At 28.1% G+C, this 23,383-nt stretch overlaps 1 protein-coding gene across 1 annotated transcript; it reads right to left on the reverse strand.

Annotated features, from left to right (window-relative positions):
* Window positions 1–4,222: 4,222 nt before the first annotated feature.
* LOC129960501 (cytokine-like nuclear factor N-PAC) lies at window positions 4,223–13,831 on the reverse strand. Its single transcript, XM_056073970.1, has 3 exons — window positions 13,685–13,831; window positions 6,831–6,893; window positions 4,223–6,277 (listed from the first exon to the last, which is right to left on the reverse strand). Exon 3 carries the CDS (start codon window positions 6,246–6,248, stop codon window positions 4,347–4,349), a length of 1,902 nt encoding a protein of 633 aa, XP_055929945.1. The 5' UTR covers window positions 6,249–6,277; window positions 6,831–6,893; window positions 13,685–13,831; the 3' UTR covers window positions 4,223–4,346.
* Window positions 13,832–23,383: the final 9,552 nt, after the last annotated feature.

Genomic DNA, 23,383 nt, shown 5'->3' on the forward strand with positions numbered 1-23,383 from the left:
TAGAGAAATTTTACTAGAGCAGGGTGTTCCAAAGCCCTAATTATGAAAAGCGGAGCAGATTTCATATGCAATAAATAATGGGATTCGCAGCATTTTTAAAATTTAAAGGTGAGGAGATACTATTTTATCTTGCATGTATCTGCAATGACTCTTCTACATTTTTGAAACCGTTCTATATATATCTGCTAAAATTTTATCACTTCCGTTTTATTTTTCTCGACAGAAAAAAAGGGAGTTTAAAATCTGACACTTTCTTTCATAATTTGTATTTATGCCAATTTTAAGTCGAGAAAGCTACATGATCTTTAGGATTGACTACAAATACTTACATCCTAATGGTGACCCCATGAAAAATTGTAAATCGGTAGAGATGGATATACGCTTTTTACCCAAAATACGCTTTACCCAAAAATTGATCTAAGCTGTGCATAATTATTATTCTGCATTTTATATTATTGCATCATTAGCTGTGCATTTTTATACAGTCTCCTGGTCATATTTAGTAAAATATTCTTGATGCACATTTTAACAAAAAGTTATTTGGTGAAACGAAGCAGATTTTAAAAATAGTTCTGAGAAATGCTCTTTTTATCTTAAAAAATGATAATAGTTTTATGTGATGCAGAGTCAGTTAAAAATTCCACACTGTTTTCTTATGTATTAAAAAAGTATTTGAACTTATACCTTCGTCACTTTACTTATTTTTTAAAGTTTTTTAGATTTTCATCTAATTGGTGTTCTGGATATCATTGAAAAATAAAGTTGCTCTTTGTAGAAGAAAACATCGATAGCAATTAATCATTGATATCCGAAAGAAAAAAAGAAATGGCATATTTTAGCAAAGTTGACTCTTGCGCCATTAAAACTCGCATACCATTAACCGAAAAAGAAAATTAGATCCGAATAGTTAGGACTTTTGATTCTGAGAAATGAATGCAAGAAACAAGGACGGCAGGTTTGACTTGTCGAAGCTGTGCTCATTGGAAATAATAAGTCTGTTATTTGTGCGAGAATTATTAACTGTAACCGAAATTAAAATGTTTTATTTTGATCTTTTCTTTTTACAGAATTTTAATTTTTTTTCTAAACAGTTTTTCTGGTCCTTTTATATGTTCCTGTTTGCAATTAATAATTTGCCGATTTCATAATAAATTATTCTAAACTACAATAACGGAACATTATCATCGTGCTTTTCTATTGTTTAAGCACTACAGTAATCACTGTAGTGATTATATAAACCATAAAATATTAATACACATAACTAAAATTTTAAAGTAATAAATAGAAAATGCAAGTAATAAAAAAAGAGGTAGGAAGTGGCAAAATATGAAAAACCGAATTAAAAATATGTTGTGAATTTTTATTACTGTAATATGTGACAAGACCCAAAGATTTGCTTTATTATAATTGTACTCATTTTTTAAAAGGTTATTATTAATTTCCTTGTTGCAGAAATATCTTTTAATTGATTTCAATTTTTACACAAATAATGCTTCAATTTTATTAAAATATTTATAATGATCAGTTAAAAATTAAATAAATTATTTAATTAAAATATTTGTAAATCAATTAAAAAATCTATTTCTTTCTTTTTTTATTTTTATTGACACTGATTATTTAGATAATTTTTTAAAAAATCTTTTTGTTCATTTTTTTTTTGATGCCTTATTTAATTATAAATGAAATTTTCTAAATTTATTGCTTTACCAACATCGCCACTTAGATATTAAATAAAAAAATTTTGACAATTACTGTTCTTTTCACATTTAGTGCATTTTTTTAAAAAAATGTGGTGACTGTTAATAAAAATCAATTATTGTCTAAAATTTAAAAACAAAGTAAAATTTGATGCATTTAGCTTAAATTTACATGAAACTTCTTTGAAAATAATTGAAAAATTATGAACACTGATTGAGAAGTGTCTATATGTGCACGAAAAGTACAGATAATCTTATTTTTTTATTAAAAACTTCCTAATTTTATAGAAACGCAAAAATCTTGCTGTTTGGGATAAAATTTATTATGTCTTAATTATGAAATCGAAAATATTAATTTTGATTCAGAAACTAATTTGAATTGCTGTAAGAATACTATATGATTATGAAATAGAATTATTTTATGAGAAGGAATAAAATGATTATTTGGGCAATCATAATGGTAACATTTGAGTAATCAAATGAGCATTTGGGTAGCAATAATTTTTTCATCATAAAATATCACCAGAGCAGTTTTTTTTCTCCATAATTATGCACTTTTAACTGATAATATTAAGATTATATGTGTTGAAGATGCAAAAGAATTGTTTTAAGATACTCTTCGCGGCCATCTTCACAGAATTAGTTTTTTTTTTGTATTATTGGAGGAATTGTATTATTAAAGGAATTTTGTATTATTAAAGGAATTTGTATTATTGGAAATTAGAGATATGTTTTAAATTTAATGTTGAGAAAATAATTTTATTATTTTAGCAAAATAACAGATTTTAATGGTGCATCTTTTCAACCATTTCATTGCATTCCTTTCAGTTTTTCGAGCTATAAACACCTTACTTAATGTTGCACTATATCTACAAAGTTTGTAAAAATATTATTGATTAGTTTCAAAAAGCAAATAAAAGCAAGCTTAATTTTACTTTAATAATTAAAAACAAGTTTGCATTTTCAAGATTTTTGGTACTAAAATAGTTTCCTATTCATTGAAGTTTTCATAATTTTTATATCCTTTATATAAAGGTTTAAAAAATAAAAAATAAAACACTAATTCTAAAAAACAAACTGAAAATACCAATTTTAATTTTATCAAATGTTTTCATCCTTGATAAGTAAGCAAATAAACTTTTGGAAAAAAAAATATCCAAAGAAGATTCGATGGTAGTAATGTTTGATGTTAATATAGTTTACTCTTGTTTTATTTTTTTGAATTTAGTCTAATTCTGAAGTAATTATAAAATACAAAAAAAAAAAAAAAAAAAAGGCATCTAAAATCTTTGAAACACACATGAGTGTAAATTCAGCAACAAAATAAGCAAACCCTTCCTTCAAACTGCAACTACAGGAGGCAAAAAACAGACCACACATTTGAATTATAGCTTAATTGGTGTCCCCCTCCTGTAATTTATCTGAAGAAAGAGAAGGACTTTTAGGCACTGGAATTCTTGCACTCACTGAGCTCAGAGTTAATCATATTTAAGTTGAATGATGAAAAATAATACATTTGTCTTTCTATCTATCTATCTATATATTTATAATATTAGTTTGGATTTAAATAGTTATAATAAATTTAAAATATTTTTATCAGTGAAGTGGATTTTAGGACACTAACATCAAATTAAATAAGAAGTAAATAATATTTGCATTGATTTTAATTGCTCAAATATGGTAAAAAATATAGCTTTTAAAACACTCATTTACTAGCAGTAATTTTATAATAAGATTTCATGTATTTTGGCATTTAAAGAAGATATTTATTATATTTTTACAACATGATTCTAGACCATAATGGTAGTTATTACAGTTTTAAGTAATTTCTAAGAAGGTAATATTTATTGAAATCATAAATAAACTACTTTTAAATTATAAAAAGGTCTTTTCTAATAAGTGTATAATATAAAATCTATTGGTACAGTATATAGTACGAGAAATAAAAATGCTATTCATACCATAGTAAATTTCGAAAATATTTCGAGTGACTTGGACTTTAACTCAATACAAATTTTTTTTCATTGTGTATCTAATAACAAACTTTTTTTTCCTTAAAAAATTTTATATTCCAAGTAGAAGAAATGTATAAATATTATTATTAATTTAAATTCGTTAAAATTGTACAATACACAAATAAAAACTTCCATAATTCATTAATAGCAATAGTCTATGAATTATATTAGTACATTTTATACTGCAATTTTATTCTTTCTGTACCTGCATCAGGGGGGAGGGGATATATATACAATAGGATAATTTATTACTGAGAATTAAATGTCTTTTCTTCAGCTGAGAACAATGCATGGACTAATTTTGCACACCATGTACGTATATTCTTAATCAAAATTGAATAAATATTAAAAATCAAATTTTAAGGAATAAGGCGCTTTATTATCATTATTCAATATATTTAATAATTAAGCTGCTCTGGTTTCAGAATATAAAATGACCAATGATGATAAAATGAAAATATAAAAGTTTAAGACTAAATAATAAAAAGACACAACTAAATTGAAAATAAAACTGTATGAATGATATCTTTAATGGATTATGAAATCTTTTATAACATTTTACAATGAATTGGGATAAAAAAACATATATGTCCCTCAGGCATACAACATAGTATAGCAAAACAATGAACTGACACTAATACTCAGTTCCCATGTAAACAGCAGATACATCACGGTCAGAATAATTTCGAAGTTTAGCACGTTCGAACACTTCATTTGCTGCTGTCGTGACTGACATTGGGTGTCCACGGTCTATATAAAATGTAAGAGCCGAAATTATATCTCTTTGTTGGTACTTAAGAGCAGTATTAGTTTTAAAGATACGTGATAATATGGCTTCTCCTTTTTCTATAAGAAGAGGTGAACATATTGGTTCCATAATTTCAAAGAAACTGGCCTCAGAAAGATTGCAACGCTCAACAAGGTCCAAGGCTTCTAACAAGGCAGCAGGTGATTCTACCACTCTTGTACTAAGAATCAGATTCATCTGAGAAGCAAAGCAAACATAGGCTCCAAGATAATATACATTTTTTGACAAGGTAAAAAAGCAACTGTCACAAGAGACAAAAACATTCTTATCGCCTGCACACAAAATTAACAAAATTCCATCTTCTACGGGTTTTCTAGATCCACAGATTGCAGCTTCAAGATAATTCCCACCTTTACTTGTGATAGCTTCGTGAATGTTTATTGATGTAGTTGGATCCAATGTAGTCATTTCAACATAACTTTTTGATCCAGGTGGCGACTTTTCAAGACCTGAAAGAATGCCACAGTTTCCAAAAACCAGGCTTTTTGAGGCCTCAGGACCAGAAACACAGCAAAAAATTATGTCAGAGTTCTCAACCACGTCACTTGGAGTATGTGCAAGCTCAGCCCCAACTTTAGCAAACTCTTCACATTTCTCAGGGGTTCGATTCCAAACTGTGACTTTGTGATTGGAAGTAAGCAGATTTTTAAGAAGCCTTTGACCCATCATTCCGAGACCAATAAATCCAATCTTCTTATGCGATGGTGTGACATTTTCTACTTTTATGGCTTCATTGGATTCATGTAAATCAAAAGTAGGAAATGGCTGAAATTCACTGCTGGTAATTCCTGAAGAAGGATATTCATCTAATGGTCTGCTAACAGCTATACACTTATAGTTTAAATTAGGAGGTGTATTTAATTCAGAGAAATCTTCAGTAGGCCTTTTAGTTAACTTTAGAGGAGGAGATGTTCTTTCATATTCTGATTTATCCGTACAACGTTGTTTAGGTAAAACCCTCTTTCGAACTTCCTGGCTTTCAGTTTTCACTTTAGCAATTTTCTCTTCAGTACTACTCGTCAATACTTCAGGAGATTCATTTTCTTTGACTAGTGATTTAGCTTGTTTGGGTGCTTCTTCAATTTCTTTTTGGCTTTCAGTTTCAAAAGTAGGAAATGGCTGAAATTCACTGCTGGTAATTCCTGAAGAAGGATTCTCATCTAATAGTCTGCTAACAGCTATACACTTATAGTTTAAATTAGGAGGTGTATTTAATTCAGAGAAATCTTCAGTAGGCCTTTTAGTTAACTTTAGAGGAGGAGATGTTCTTTCATATTCTGATTTATCCGTACAACGTCGTTTAGGTAAAATTCTCTTTCGAACTTCCTGGATTTCCTTCTTCACTTTCTTTCTTTGTACTTTAGCAATCTTCTTTTCAGTACCACTTGTTAATACTTTAGGAGACTTCTTAGGATATTCATTTTCTTTGACTAGTGATTTAGCTTGTTTGGGTGCTTCTTCAATGATTTGTTTTATTGCTAATTTTAAAAGGGTTGATTTTTTCTTACTGGAAGTAGACTGTAGCATTTCTTCAGAATGACGTACAATATTTTCATCTTTTATCCATGCATAATTTAGACTTCCAAAAAAGAATACATAATGACGTGCCTTTTTAGGAGTAGATTTTTTATCTGTAGGGGGTTCTACTATCTTGGCTGGCCAAAAAGGAAAACCCTTCATCTTTGCCCAAACTAAATCTGAAATACTAAAATCTTTTTTGACTGCCATCTTCAGTTAGAAGCCTGCTGTCTTTAAATCTATGATTGAACAAATGAAACAAGAGAAGTCAGTAATTTTTTACATCAATTATTGAATAAGTTTAAGGCATACTTCCAGTTGAAGGAACTGACAAGTCGTTCATCTTCTAAACATACTTTGTAAACAGAACTTCTGCATGTGTAAATTTATTTATGTTAAAATTTAAATAGATAGCATTTGGAAAATAAGAGAATCTGGCATTCATTTGAGCAAATTCGAACAAGAAGCCATGAATTTGAAATTAGCCATCCTATAAATTATACTTATTCCTTATAGAATAAAATAAAAACTTCAATTAAATAAAATCAAAAATTGTACATAAAAAAAATTGAGATGCATTCCACCTCTACCTATTATAATTTTAACTGTATATGTTGATTATGCAGTTGAAAAATAACATCCTCCCCTCTTTTTTCACTAGGCAGACAGTCTAAATTAAAAAAAAAAAAAAAAAAAAAAAAAATTGCTTCATTTAAGTTTTAAATTATATGAAAACAAAAACTAGGCTCAGTCCTATTCACTGAAAGTATGCCAAATGAAAAATCAATTTACCTTTTGTAAATATCAGTCTATATCTTCTAATTCTTAAGTTTCTTTTCAAGGCAATAGGCTTCCCTGGAAAGAGAAATTTGTTGAGTATATAGAAATTTTCAATGTTTATGAAAAACTATTAACAAAGCAACTATTAAAAATGATACTTTTAAAAAGCTTATTGTTTTTAAGGATTTATTGGACACAATAAATTCTGTAAAATTAAAATATTTACTAGGCATTTTAATTTTATAAAATGCCAGAATTTATACAAATTATGACATAATAAAAAATAGACGAATTGAGTTTGATATATTTGCAGTAACAGGAGGCAGCACCACATAAATACTGAAAACTTTTTAATTTAATAATTTAAACTTATAAAATTCAATTATAGCTTAATACGTACATAGATAAATAGTTAACATATGTATCAGTAAACTCTGAAATGCAAGAACTCTAAAACAACAGAAAAAGAAAAATTATGCAATTTTTAAAGCTTGCTTTCAATTGGCACTCTGAATACTTCAGCTACTCTCACTACTGTCATTATCAAAGCAATACAGATCCTTTAAAGCAAAAATTAGCAAGCCATTACTCGGACAGAAATTAAATATTTTCAAAAGAGAAAAAAGAAAGAAATGGAAGAATGTCTGAATGAAGAATTTCTTAATCAAAGATATGATTCTAAAAAATTAAAATTCAGTTTATGACATCATGAATCATATAAGTTGAGATGCAAAAGATTAATGAAAAATATTACAGAAACTAAATTCAACAAGAAAAGTTTGAAAATATTCTAAACTAAAAATAAACCACGAAGAACAATCTCATAAACCCGATAATACATTTAAGCAATACAAACTACAAAGATACAATATTAAAAATTGTAAGAAATATCCCTATTAATTTACTTAATAAGAATGGGGCATTTTTTTTATTTTTAAAAATAACATAATGAAACTCTTATTTAGTTCCAAACCTTTTAGATTTTTCCAAAGTTACTAGCAATTCATGTTTAAACATAGCTATTCATTTTACTTCAGTATTTATCAATTCAAAAGATGAACAAATGCTGTAAGTACAGAAATGGCCATGAAATAACTATAATTTTCAAATACTAAAACCAAGACAAAGAAAATAAAAAGATGTAATAACATTATTTATTATTATTGTCACATTATATTTATGTAGTATAATACACATCCTCACATCATCAGGAAAGCAATTACTACAACACCATTTCACAGATTCGCGAGTGATTAGCCATCATTTTCCAATTATATGGCTTCTTAGTTCGCTGGAATTCATTCCGTGCAACTTTTGGTTGTGAAGTTTCCTAAAAGACCATGATGGACCAAAACATGTTGGTCTGTGAAAGACCAGCATCTGTGTTAGATCTGATGGACAGTATTTGGCACTGTGTTCTTGAAATTCTAACAGACTTATTCCAGTCAGATATGGCAAATATAGTTCTGTGACTAGAGCACATTGTTGAACATGAAGAAAAACATCTTGAGTAGTTTTAATGCTACATTTTTGATGTGTGTTATTTAACATTTATAAAGCATATTAAATGTTTGAAAGTGTATTTACATTGCCATTTATTGGTGGATTTTCATGTAAAAATTTTTTGTTTAATAAATGTGAAGCACATCATTTGAATAAACTGTAGCTCAAATTTCATCTCATTTGGACGAATGGCCATTCTAAAGCCCTCCAAAGTGGGAAAATTATTTCATGCTCAGTATATAATAGAATCAGTACTAGGAAAAGTCAGTAAATTACAATAAATATACAATTTAAGCAAATATTTCTACAATGTTAATGAAGAAATTCAGTGAAAAAGCTTAAAATAAAAATAAAATTATCTTGTTTGATATTTCTTAAAAGCAAGAGAAATCTAAAATAATTACATCCACCAGTGGAATGTTAAATTAATCCTATAATTTGTAACAGTGCACCTACTGAGAAATTACTGCAAAAATTAAGTATATTTGTATATGCAATAAATACGATTCAGCATAGCTGGGATGGAAAGTGTAAATTTCCTCATGCAATAACTCACTATATTTAGTAATTTTATTTGCAGTCTTAAATGGGTTGCATAGACTAATAATAATAGATTTTATTAAATGACTTTCACCACGTCTTAAATTATACAATTAACAATTGTATAATTCCATAAGCGAAAAAAAAAAGTTATATTCCTACCTCATTAATATTCCAATTCCTCGAAAAAAGGTTAAGAACATAAGTAAACAAAACTAGAATATAAAATTCAAGCACATTTTATTAAAGTCAGTTTCCCCAAAAAACTTTTCCAACTCATTAGAATTTATTAGTAGTAAAAATTTTCTAGCTTGCCAAACAAGTGAAATAGTTTTGTGTTCAATTTCAACATTTCCCTTTTATAAGAGAAATTTCTTTCATCATAAAGAGATCAAGAAATCAGATTCTAACTTTATGCTACTGACTATTTCTTTTACCATCCACAAAAATAGGCAATATTTTAAATGGACTGAATTTCTAAAATTCTTAACTTTTTTATTAATGACTACTGAGTGGATTCTGCCAGACTGTTTTATGTAGTCATAAGAATAATTGTTGTGAAATATTTTTCATTCAAATTTTCCAAATCAATATTTTTATTAATGCTGAATTCAACAGATGATTTTTCATGAGAAAGAATGAAATTAATTTTTAAAACTCTATAGTTTTTCTTATTATTATTTATAATCATTCAATTAAAGGATAAAAATAGCTAGTTCATTCTCATTTTCCAGACATTAAAATCAAAACTGTGTAAAGAAAACTTGACCAAGAAATCAATATGAAGTCTGGATTTTTCTAAATACCTTTTTGATAAAAATGCAATACAGAAACGTTTTTTTTTTTTTTTTTTTTTTTTTCACCCTTACTTGTTCTCTGTAGAACATAATTTCTTAGCAATGCAAAATTTACTGGAGATGAATTCATTTTGTATTCCAAGGCATTTTTAAATAAGCTAATGACAATCACGCTAGAAAAGGATATAACAATTGGATGTTTCTTTTGTGAAATGTAAGATTTACAATAATTTGTTCCCTCTTATTCCTGTATTATCTTCTCTATTCTGCAGTAATTGAAAAATTACACTGACATTAGCAATGTACAGAAAAAAATTTTTAACACATAAAACTTTCTTTTAAAGAATACAAAAATTTATAAATATAAGGACCTTCTGCTATTTAAGCCAGATAAAGCCAGGATCATTCTAGGATTGTAATCACTCAGACACATTTGAAAAATAGATTTAATATGCTCTGCAACACATGTAAACCAGCTGAAAACGTCGAATTCTTCATTGCATACTCTCTAAGAAAGATATTATCACCTCTACTTCCAGCATAAAAAGTACAAACCTTCGGCAAGGCTATGAAAGTCGAGAGTACAAACATATTTTATTTTCAGAAGTCTAGTATAGTATTAAAAAAAAGGGGAGGTGCAACAAATATGCTCCATAATATTTGGGTCGGACAAAAATAAATGTTCTTCTTAAACTTTCTTTTAAAGTATACAATAATAGTTCTATTAATTTATAAATATCACATGCATAAAAAGCCAATTTCATTCTGGGTGGGTAATCACTCAGACACATTTAAAAAAAATGGTTTAATATGCTCTGCAGGACATATAAACCAGCTGAAAATGTCCAATACTTCATTGCATACTTTCTAAGAAAGATATCATTACCTCTCCTTCCAGCATAAAAAGTAGGAACCTTGGGCAAAACTATGAAAGTCAAAAGTACAAACATATTTTATTTTCAGAGGTCTAGTATAGTATTTAAAAAAAAACAAAAAAAGGGGGGGGAGCAACAAATATGCTTCATAACATTTTCGTCAGTCAATTGAACTCAAAATTTACGATGGCGCTACAATTTTTAAAAACAAGATTACTTATCAAATTTCATTTATCTAAATTATTGTGTTTCTCTGTTATGATATTTATATGCAAGCGAGCAGAAAGACTGATAAATGTTCAACTAGATGCTAAAATTGTGCGCTAAATATTACCAGTTTTGTTAAAGCTTTAAAGTTCTATTCACCTGTACTTGGATAAACAGATATAAATAAATAAACAATGGAAATAGATTTCTTTCAAAATTTCAGTGAAATCTGCAAATTTGGTGTTCAGAAATTTCAACTCGAATTTTGTTTTGTGTTTTAGCGTTTACAGACATTTCCAAAAATGTTTTATTCAGAGATTTGAATCAGGAAGATTGGGTGAAAAAGAAAGTTTAAATTTTCTGGCGATTACATTTCTTTTTCTCTTATACTTACATACTAGTAACAAATGTTCTACAAAGAAGTAATCATGTGAAGAGAAATACTGACTCACTGTTAAAAATCAAAACTAGGGCTTTTAAGTGAATACATAAAATCATCTCTCGGAGGAAAGGAGTTTTCTCCCTGTCTAAACAAGCAAATGGTGGGGAGCCTAATGAATGAAAGGGATATATGTTCCTTATTCAATCAGTATTTCTCTAACTTGAGATAAAACCTTTCCCACTAATGTCCGGATTCACGGAAAGATCTGTCATAGCAAAGAAAAACAGTCGGTAATCAGGTAAATCTAGCATAAGGGATTCCCCCACTCCAACAGAAGAAAAATATAAGTACTTGAATAAAAAATAAGAACTTTTAATAATGATATGCATCCTCTTATAAACAGGGTTGCCATTCAAATCTGGAAAAAAATTTCCCTGTATGTATATTTAACTTACGAGGATACTCGTACTAGTTAAAATGCAACATGATTTTAAAGAGTGTAAAGAGCAAAGAAAAGAAGTAACAATTTAACATTATTTGAAATAATAGCATTTTTAAAAAAGGGTTTATAGTTACATAGAAAAAAATTTCTCTTTATTTATGATCTAGAATTTAGCAGAACAAAATTTATATATTAAGGGAAAGGAGATTTATTACCTTTCATGCTCTTTAACTGTAAGACACACAAAATTAAGAATTCAGGTGAAATAAAATACACAACTTTTTTGTTGTGATACAAATCGTTTGATGATTAAACTTAACAGAAAAATGTTACAAAGGAAGATTAATTTTTTTATTTATACATTTTTGAAATTTCATATGTTTGGGCATCAATTTGAAGAGGTTTCAGCCACCACAGAATGCCCAGTTTTTTTAAACAGATGTATGACTTATTTTCCAGTCTTTTAAAAATAAAATTGATATAAGTTTTTATTATAGTATTAATTTTATTTTCAGTGCAATGTTGGATTTTCCTTAGCGGGAAAAATTATATGGCTTGCATTAAAATTATTTATTTTCACTAATTCTTAACAATTATGTAGAAAGGTACTCCGGAAAAGTTAAAGGAAATTATAATTTCAAAACAGCTAAAAAATATGTAATTAGCAGGTATCGTATAACCCGGATGTTATAATAAATTGCATTTATTATATATATTCTTTATGAGAAAATTTTCTGTAGTTTTTAGACCGAAGTTTGACAAAAAAAAGTCACTCAGATCTGCAAAGATTATCAACACCAATGTAAGAGCTATGACAAAGAACCAATATATCTTTAAACAAGAGTAAGCCCCAAATATAATCTTTCTTATAATACATCAATAACAATAATTTATAACTTTGTTTTATTATAACTATCAAAGTAAGGTGCCCTAAAATCAAATGATTAAAAAGGTTAACAAGTTTTCTGACCAGTATTATAAAAAGAAGGCAAGCATTGTTGCATGCCTAAACATTTAAAAATGGGAATGTGAAGTAAATAACATACAAAGGAAATTCTGGTTTGTACCATGGCCATCCTTGAGATGGTCAAAATACAATGGCTACCATGTTTCCCCCTTATTATGATTATATGCTCTCCACATCTATATGGTGAAATAGCTATAAAACGAAAAAAAGTGGGATCTCTTAAGTGTATTTTCTGAAAAAAAATGGAAAAAACAACAAAAAGCATATATTCTAGAAATTATTATAATTAATTATATTAGAATAATAAGCATCCAAGAATATAAATAAATTCAACTGTAGTACATATCTCTTCACTGGATATTAATAGAAATTCATGACCTAAGTTTCTGAAGTAAGTAAAATATGATGAAATTGCTACTTTTTAAATCTCTGCTCGTAAATAAAAAAAAATTAACCATATATGTTTAAAAGATCTAATTTCATCAAGAATTAAGAAACCAAATTGAACTAACTGAACATGACTACAAATAAATAATTTAAATACAGAATTTTAGTTCCTACAGAATGGAAAATAATGTGCACATACTTATTCATGCCTGTCAAGAAAATTTAAGCCCACCTAAATTAATTTACCAATTCCTTCCAATTTAAAAGAAGGAATGAGAACATTTTCTTTTCAAAATTCTAAAAGACAAATATAGAACAGATACATTTTAGCAAGCATTTACTTCATGAAGTGGATAAAATTATGAGTAAATTTCTCTACAATCCAATGAAAATAAATAAAGCATGAATACTTTTCTTTACACTGAAAAACATAGCTAACACTGATAAAGTAGAAATAAACTCTTTATTCATAAAACATTAGATGAAAATCATATATATGCGATTCCTTGAAAAAAAAAATTTATCCCATGCAGTAGGCAGCCATCATAATTACTATAAAATTAATTAATGTGTGTCTAAATAAGAGATGAAAAAAATTAAAATAAGCAACTACTTCTACGAAATTGATGATAAATTAATTCTTGAAATGAGGAAATAACACTTTAAATAAAAATAGTGCATGCTTTCAAACAAAAAAGTTTCGACACAAAAAATTCAAGTCATTCTAATGGAACAATTCTTTAGTTAATAAAAAAAAAGCTCATACCGATTAAATTGATATGTAAGCTAGCTTATTTCTGAAAAAGTGTTTAATATTTAAGTTAAGTATTTAATATAACATGTTTAACAAACAAAAAAATTTGCTGAACATTAATTTGAAAAAAGCAATCAGCTGATGAAGAGACGCTCCCGCCGATTTAATACCGGATGGTTACGGTTACAGTTAATGTATCAAACGTCATATGTTTAATTTATGTGTGGCAAATTTTAAAGTAAAAAAATAATCTAAGCGTTTTACTTGAAATGTAAAAGAAAAGAATGCCTGATGACTTAATGTATTATGAGGCAAATGATCAAAAATTCAATTCTTATTGAATAAACCAATCTTCGGAAATTATTTCAATACATATATGAGTAATGTCATCGTACTTGTGATTGGTTGATTTGCAAACTTGACCTGCTGTTAGGTAGGGATGACGAATATTTTAAGAGCGGTAATTACGTAACCAATATCAAAAAGTCACAAATACCAGTGATCAATACTTTTCAAAGAGGGGTGTGATTCAAATCCTTGATACGATTGTGGTGATGTTCATGTAGAGTGTTCTATAAAGCATTTTATCTCTATTAGGAAATTAACTCTTTATTTCGCTAACAACCATAGGGATGACGAATATTTTCAGAGCGGTTATTACGTAACCAATATCAAAAAGTCACAAATACAAGTGATCAATACTTTTCAAAGAGGGGTGTGATTCAAATCCTTCTTACGATCTTACTGATGATATTTCGATTACAGGTTTTGGATCCCGATAGAAACTAACAATCGATACAATATCACTGAAATTTGCCGGAGCGGTGACGATACGATCTGTCCAATGGAAGCTATCGAAAGAAATCTGTGATTGGATTGAAAAGTGAACGGACCGGTTATTGGAATTATCGTATCGTATCATTGAATTGCATATCACTGAAGTTTATCGGAGTGGTGATTTCACCGGAAAGTGCGAAGTCACCGCTCCACTTTACGGGAGGGACCGATATTCGTATTTGATGATGCACTATTCCATACAGATCATTTTTAATTGCTCGTGACATGATTGACTTTGATTACATGCACTCTGTTTACTGATGGCGCCATCTATTGGTAGAATATAGGACTAAAGTAAACATTTTAAAGAAATGACATATATTTTTAACTCATCTTTTCCAGAAAATGGTTCACTCTAATAAATAAATTAAATAAATAGTTTTGAGAAAAAAAAAATTTAAGAAGTAAGCTGAAACAGATAAATTAATTCAATCACACGTTAATTAAATTAGTAAATTAAGTATTAATTACATGTAATAAATTTTATATTTAATATTCAGTAACAATTTTTAATTAATAATATGATTGAAATAACAGATATTTGGAACGGATATTTAAAAATAACAATAGCAATATTATTTGTTATTCAAAAAATCGTGGATTATGCATCTCTAAACAACCATGGAACATCACTGCTTAGCGCACGTATACATAGAACGGGGATTTTCCTGGGTGAAGTATTAACATAAATTGTATTAGGAAAAGAAGATATGTAGCGCTTTAGAATGACATGACTGAAAATTGGCGCTAAGATCACTACACGATCTTACTGGTGATATTTCGATTACACTTTTGAATCACGATAGAAAGTAACAATCGATACGATATCACTGAAATTAACCGGAGCGGTGAATCACAGGAAAGTAACAATCGATAGAGATGCATAATCCACGATTTTTTGAATATCAAATAATTTTGCTATTGTTATTTTTAAATATTTGTTCCAAATATCTGTTATTTCAATCATATTATTAATTTAAAATTATTATTTAATATTAAATATAAAATTTATTAATTGTAATTAATACTTAATTTACTGATTTAAGTAACGTGTGATTGAATTAATTTATCTATTTCAGCATACTTCTTAAATTTGATTTTTTTCAAAACTATTTATTTAATTTCTGTATTGGAGTAAATCATTTTCTGAAAAATTTGAATTAAATATAAATGTCATTTCTTTAAACTGTTTACTTTAGTTCTATATTCTACGAATAAATGACGCCAGCAGTAAATGGAATATATGCAAAGTTAAATAACAAGAAATTAAGAACGATTTGTATGGAACAGTGCATCAACACATACGAATACCAGTAAGACCGGTTACTCTCATGAAGTGGAGCGGCGACTTCACACTTTCCAGTGAAGTCACCGCTCCGATAAATTTCAGTGATACGATGATTCCAATAACCGGTCAGTTCACTTTTCAATCCGTTCACAGATTTCTCCTTTTCTGTTATGTTCGAGAGCTTCCATTGGACAGATCGTATCGATTGTTACTTTCCACTGAAGTCACCGCTCCGGTAAATTTCAGTGATATCGTATCGATTGTTAATTTCTATCGTGATCCAAAACCTGTAATAGAAATATCACCAGTAAGATCGTATCAAGGATTTGAATCACACCCCTCTTTGAAAAGTATTGATCACTTGTATTTGTACTTTTTGATATTGGTTACGTAATAACCGCTCGTAAAATATTCGTCATCCCTAAAGATAGGATCTTTTATCACAAGTGAACACGTTTAAATTAAGGGTAAATAATATCTTAATTACTTCAAAGATACTTTTACTCTTTCAAATGAAAAACTCACATTTTGTATAACGAACATTCTTTATTCACATTATTTACAAGAGGAAAGTAGAAGTTGTAGTTGTTCTTTTTTTGACAAGAAACTCCGGGGTTGAGTTGTATACAATTTCGCTCGCGTACGCAACAGACAGGATCCTGTGTTGTAAGCATGATTTTCCCCTTGAGTGTAAATTTCATGTTTAATATATTTCCAAGGCGATTTTTTTTTCTTTTATGAAGGTTTGTAGCGTAAACGGGTTCATTTGGGGAGTTCTTGATTTAGGATCTGCGTTTGTCGTTATAATATTTCTCTCTTCATATTCATTCTTTCCGAGATGTAATACCAGTTCGTTTGTGGATATTCCACACTTGAAGAATTTTTCCGTCATTGAGGATTGCATAATGTTTACAGAATAAAAACAATCATATTTTTCCACTACAATAATTTATCTACAATAATCAATACAATATCAAAACAGTGAATATAATTTTGCTCCTTTCTCTTACTTTTATATGAAAAAATCGATAGATAGTATTTCTTTTTGCTCAGTAAAATTGAAAATCGTTCTTCCGAAATATTTTATCACATTTTCAGTAAATTTTTTTCGACAACAATTTTTCTCAATAAATGTACACAGTGCAAAATATGTATCAGATTATATGAAGAGAAACTCTAGATTTCGAGAGGGAATTAGAATATTGATTGTTGGGATTAGTATATTAGCATGTTGATGGTTAAATTTCAAAATTGGAATAGCGTAGAGTCATAGGGATTTTATATTTCAAAAAAATTGAAAATGGCATCCAAATCTTTTGAAACGTAGAAACTCGTTAAAAATTTAAATGACCTTGACCTATTTTTAAAGTAAGAAACGATACGTTTAAATTCAATAGGAAAATATTTTGTTGAAAAAAATTTCAGAAAAGAGAAAAGATATTTTTGACGGTTGATATCTCCGATGACGAATGCGACGATTAGCCTCTTGTTGTGCTGGAACCATTATCTGGTGCTGCCGTGCTAAAACTATCGCCCGCATCTGTCGTGTCGGAACTGTGGTGAATAGCATATAAGCCAGTAACAGCGCTTCTACCCGAACAGCTCATATGGTAAAATCGGATCGTTACTGGACTGCTAACCAAAAGGTCCCAGTTTCTATCCTCACGCGTCTCTCACCTATTCAGAACCATCATCTGCTGCTGCCGCTCTGGAACCATCGCCTGTCGCTGGGCGAAGTGTGCCAGCCTTCAAGTGCTGACGTCGAGAGAATGGCCGTATTGTGTTTTCGGAACGATGGATATTGGTTGACCAATGTTACAACGTCGTACGTGACGGAAAACCATCCAGACCATGAGAGGAAATTAATGCAACACGTGGCAAATGTGAAAAATACGATCTTATACGTGACCCATTGGCCAGCCATGTTCGTTGGAGTCTTTTGGCCAAGAGAAAACGATGAAATGTCGGTCATTGTTTTAAAAAACAATGCTGGGGATTGCTCAACGTGTAGCAAGAATTGCGTGCGATGGGTGGCCATTTGTGGTTTTAATACTATCAAGAAAGTGAACATGGATCTACAGATGTATAATCCACGATTTTTTGAATAACAAATAATTTTGCTGATTTTTAAATATTTGTTCCAAATATCTGTTATTTCAATCATATTATTAATTAAAAATTATTAATTAGTATTAAATATAAAATTTATTAATTGTAATTAATACTTAATTTACTAATTTTAGTAACGTGTGATTGAATTAATTTATCTATTTCAGCATACTTTTTAAATTTGATTGTTTTCAAAACTCTTTATTTAATTTATTTATTGAGGTAAAGCATTTTCTGAAAAAGTTGAATTAAAAATAAATGTAATTTCTTTAAAATGTTTGCTTTAGCTCTTTATTCTACTAATAGATGGTTCCAGCAGAGTGCACAGAACGAATGACATCAGAAAGTCATGTCACAGGCAATTAAAAATGATCTTTATGGGACAGTGCATTATCAAATGCGAATATCGGAAAGTCAAGGTAGATACCATTAAACGGAGCGGTGACTTCTTAAGTCACGGCTCTGATAAATTTCAATGATATGATAGTTCCAATAATAACCAGTCCGTTCACTTTTCAACCCATTCACAGATTTCTCCCTTTCCCTTTTTCCTGTTAAGGGAATGGGACCCTGAGGACGCAAGAGAAGAATGTTTTGTGTTTCTGGGATTTCCTTTCCTCCCGCTATAGGGTCAGGGATCAGCCGAATGTTTTGTGTTTCTGGGATTTCCTTTCCTCCCGCTATAGGGTCAGGGATCAGCCGATACGCCTTCTCTTTCAGAGATGTCGGCTCATGCCGCTTAAGTTTTGATAGCATAATGTCAATACGGGGAGTTGTTCTTTTGCCATTTTAGGTTGAAGGAAATCCAAAACTCTTTTTATTCCTTTTCTACTTACAACATATTCTCCTATTGCCGACTTTAAGAGTTTACATTAATATCGTGCATAAAATTGAAATCGACTGACTCCTTCGATGTATTTTTGGTACATTCAACTAAGAATGATCGATCGTGTATTAATTTTTAAGCATTATAAATAAAATATTTTTTTTTTTTATTTTTAAATATATTTTTCAATATTTCAAGGTAAAAAAATCAACACAGAGAAAACTTGAGATTCATTTTACTTGAATTTGTTATTGTAGTTATTGATAATTCGATCTCATTTCTGCTGTTTTTGATAACGAAACATTGTCTAGCGTTTATTATAAGGTTTCATGGTGCATTATACTGAGAATGATTAATTTTATTTTAATAAAGTGAAAAAAAATATTTTTTTAAGTTAATTAGTTTCTACATATTATACAACGAAGAGGTCTCATATTCTTTTTTGTTAAATATATTTTGAAAAAAAAAATGTTATCGTGTAAATATTTCTCATACAAAATACATACTTTTATGGATGTGATTTCATAGATCGTTGTAAAGGAAACCATTCATTTCTTCTATACAATTAGAAAGAATCATTAGATGGATGTATTATTAGAAGCATAACTAATTTTATATTCCTTTTATAGGCTTTTTGTATTCTTAAAAAAGTATTTTGAAAAAATATAAACCTTTTTTTTCTCAAATGTTGGTTTTAAATCTAATTTTTAAGGGTGGATGACGTAATATATTTATGCATTGCTCTGAAATGCGATTTTTTAAAAATTGAATTACTTCATCTACTACATTGTTTACTATTTTGAAGTGTCACAAATAGGGCAAAAATATTGTTTTCGTCTTCTGCAGATTTTCCGCCCAGTGGGAATGCCAATTAATTCTCAACCACTCAAAACCAGTGTCAGGACATTAGTTGCTTATCGCGTCAAATTTCCGTTTTGTTTTTTCGATTTCTTAGAAAAATTAAAATTGCCTTGTAGTTTCAAAACCCATCAAATCTGTGTGGGATTTGGTAATTGATTTTCAATTGTTTCATATAACACTGCATAAAATTTCATTAAAAAAATATTTATAATTTTTGCTTTGATAAGGTTCTAGTTGTTATAAATTAAATGTGACTGATCTGTTTAATTTTTAAAAAAATGTTTAAACTTATTAAAACATTTTTATTACATTGAATTGTAAAATTATTTCTCGAAATTAGGGAGAAAGGTTTAATTCTTGAAACAAAAAAAAAAAAAAAAAAAAAAAAAAAAATGTATATATTTGTATAAATTTTTATATGGGGTGAATTTATTTCTTGTTCTGCTATTAAAACATTTGTATCTGTTTGTTTTTTTGTGTGTGTGCGTTCACATTTTTAGGTAGAACTGATTTGATTTCATAGCATCGAAAAAATAGTATTGTTAGAATATTTTATAACTATTAATGAATTAAAATCTTAATTATTCACTCTGCCCTTTATAAATTTTTATTATATCACATTTCTTCGTAGTTTTCACTAAAATGTTGCGAATGCTATGTTTGTTTCTCGTAACCTCACGGAAAAATAAAATTTTTACTGTATTTAAATTTTTCAATTTTTTTATTAATTGTCTCATTCTACTACACTATTCTGCAAGTTTACCGAAGAAGGACTTTGGATTTGAACTATTTTCTCCATTTTTCTATAGGTTAAATTTCCTGCAGCATCGTCATTAAACGAATGTATATATTCTTTTGTGGTCATAAAAATAAAGAAAAGACTAATTTGATTTTACAATGAAATAATAACTAAGTAAGAATCTTATACGATGTACAACTGGATTAAAATTCAAATCATAACAAATGGTATTATACAATAAGCGACAAATTTAATAATTAATATTACTACTTGGAATGAAGTTTTCAGGAAAATAAAAAAATCCCTAGTATCCGTCCAAATGTCATTTAAACACATTTTTTCAGAATGCTTTATTAACTTTTTTTTTCAATTCCTACTATTAGCTCATACTCTTCCTATATATATTTATATATCTTGTTCAATTTTTCAATTGTTAATAAAATACTTTTTATTCATCCACTCGAATCCAAATACATTGTTTTAAACTTGTATTGGATGACACTTGATGTCAATACAGTTTTTTCAAATATTAATTCATTAATTAAATTAATTTTTAATACTTTAAAAAGAGTTTTAGCAATTTGTAATGAAATCTGAAATCAACAGGCTCAATCGGTAAAATGCAAGGATTTCAGTATTTTTCTCGTGAAGGTGAAGAATGCGAGTTCAATTCTTGCGAAAATCAATAAGTTTTTGATACAAAATAATTTTTTTGATAATTATTTAATAAAAAGTAACTAAAATAAAATCTTTCTTTGTTAACCTCAGTAGGAATTGAATTAAAAAAAAAATTTTACATTACTTGTTTACAGAAAATCGTATAGACTCCAGCGGTCTTGCATTTTAGCTTTATTTATTTATTTATATTTTTTTTACATTGATTCAGCTAAAATATATTCGAGAACATTTTGAATTGAAATCTACAATAATCACAATCTAGATTAGTGAATAAAATATATTAACAAGTGGTTTTTCAAAAAAGTTTCTTAAAAAATTTAAAATTTAAAATTTGGTGAACAATAAAATAAAATTATTTTGATGACAATTTTTTTTTTTTTAACTAAAGCTTTTAAAGATGCAAGAAGCTGAAAACAAAATAAAAAAACAAATATCAGAACTTTGGTGTAGAAAAAAGTATTCAAGTCTCCACATGTGTTTAGTAATTGCCTATTTAAATGAAAGATATTGATCCTCCTTTTCAGGTAGAGTTTTTTTCCCAGAAGTCGAGTCATCAAAGCTGGTAAAGTGCCGAGTAAACTCAGGAAGAGGGTGAATAAAGGACGGACCTCCCAAGCACAAAACATCTGCTAATTTTCCGTAAACCTTTTACCCACAGGCCGATTTTAATTAGGAATTTTGAACGTTACATTATTTCATATTTAACACACTTCGAAAAACAGAGGGAAAAGTACCTGGATGAAATTTCATTTTAAATAATAGTTTTCTTATGCTTTCACATTTTAAATTTTAATTCTTTACTTAATTCTTTTCTTAAATCTTACATGTCAATAAAAATTTGCATGTTTTGAAGAAAATAGATTTAAAAAAAAAAATTTTTTTTTCTATGTCAATTAAGAAGGCATCAATTCTCCAAAAATGAAATTCATTTAATTTAAAAATTAATTTCAGTTTTTCTCCAAAACAATCTCATGTGCAAACAATAATTTAGTGCGTAAATATTTGTACTCATAAGAAAGCTGAGAATTAAACACACTTACATGCGTGCCCGAACAAAAGGGTCGTCATATTTAAATTAGTATTTAGTAAAAAGTGTATATATATATATATATATACATATGTTTAATTGATATATATATATATATATATATATATATATATATATATATATATATATATATATATATATATATATATATATATATGTATAATTGTTTAATATTTGAGAAAACTTTCAAATTTTTGCATTAAATCTCTGAACTTTTTCCAAATGCTCTCAATCAATAACAAATTCTCAGAATGAAATAGTCTTATCTATAATAGTTAAAGAATTGACTTGGGACCAAACAAAATCGATTACCTTTACTTTTTCTAGAGTAGCAAAGTCCATTATTATTAATTCGGGTTGAGAAGATATTAGTCTATTTTCAAGAGAATCCCCCCCCCTTTTTTTTCTCTTTTTTTTTTTTAGAAGCGCGGTTCCCAATAAAAAATTTCAGAAAATTTGATATTTAGCTCAGTAATTGTGTTTCAGGTATACAGTTTTTTAAATCGGTAGAAGTTGTCTCATTTTAAATAATTACATTATAAATTTAATTTTCGTTATGAAATATTTTTAAAACATTTTTATTGGCTCTAAGTTTAGAATATAACATTTCAAAGTATTCCATTTGCACAAAATATTTTTTTAATTCCTAAAATTATATAGTTTTGCGAGACACAAACAAGCATTTATCTATATCCTACGCGATATCGATTTTTAAACGTTTTCCATGAAACATGGCTAAAAATTTTACAATAGACATTTTAAAAAAATGCAGAATTTTTTTTAATATATAAGAATATTAATTTGAAGGTATTTTAGTTTTGATAATCAATATTTTGTAGTTAATGGAATTTATGATTTTTTAATATAGTTTATGTGCATTTCTTTTATTAAAACTTTCACTGAAAATATAAAATACAAAATAATGTGTAGACAATACAATCTAGAGTATACATGACTGACAATCGAAAGGCTGGTTGAAATTCTTTTTCAGCAATTTATCTCCCTTTACTTCCAGAATTTTTTTAATCTTTAGTTTAGATTGATTGAGACTCAGTAAACATTACTGGTATTTTCTTGAAATTATTATTATTATTTTTGCAAATTTATGAAATTATATTTTCGAATCAAATTATTTCAGTTCTCTTTTATATACCTTTAGAACACTTGGAGAAAGGGGGGGGAGCAAAGATATTTTATTTTAATTGCTAATTTATTTAATTTCATTTCAATTGAAAGAGTTAAATATTTTAAAGAAAATCAGTTTATAGCAAAAAGAATAAATGAATATTTTAAATGCGAGCGTTATAATTTATTTCCCATTAAAT

The sequence above is a fragment of the Argiope bruennichi genome, chromosome X2 (genome assembly GCF_947563725.1).
Source record: "Argiope bruennichi chromosome X2, qqArgBrue1.1, whole genome shotgun sequence".
Taxonomy (NCBI): domain Eukaryota; kingdom Metazoa; phylum Arthropoda; class Arachnida; order Araneae; family Araneidae; genus Argiope; species Argiope bruennichi.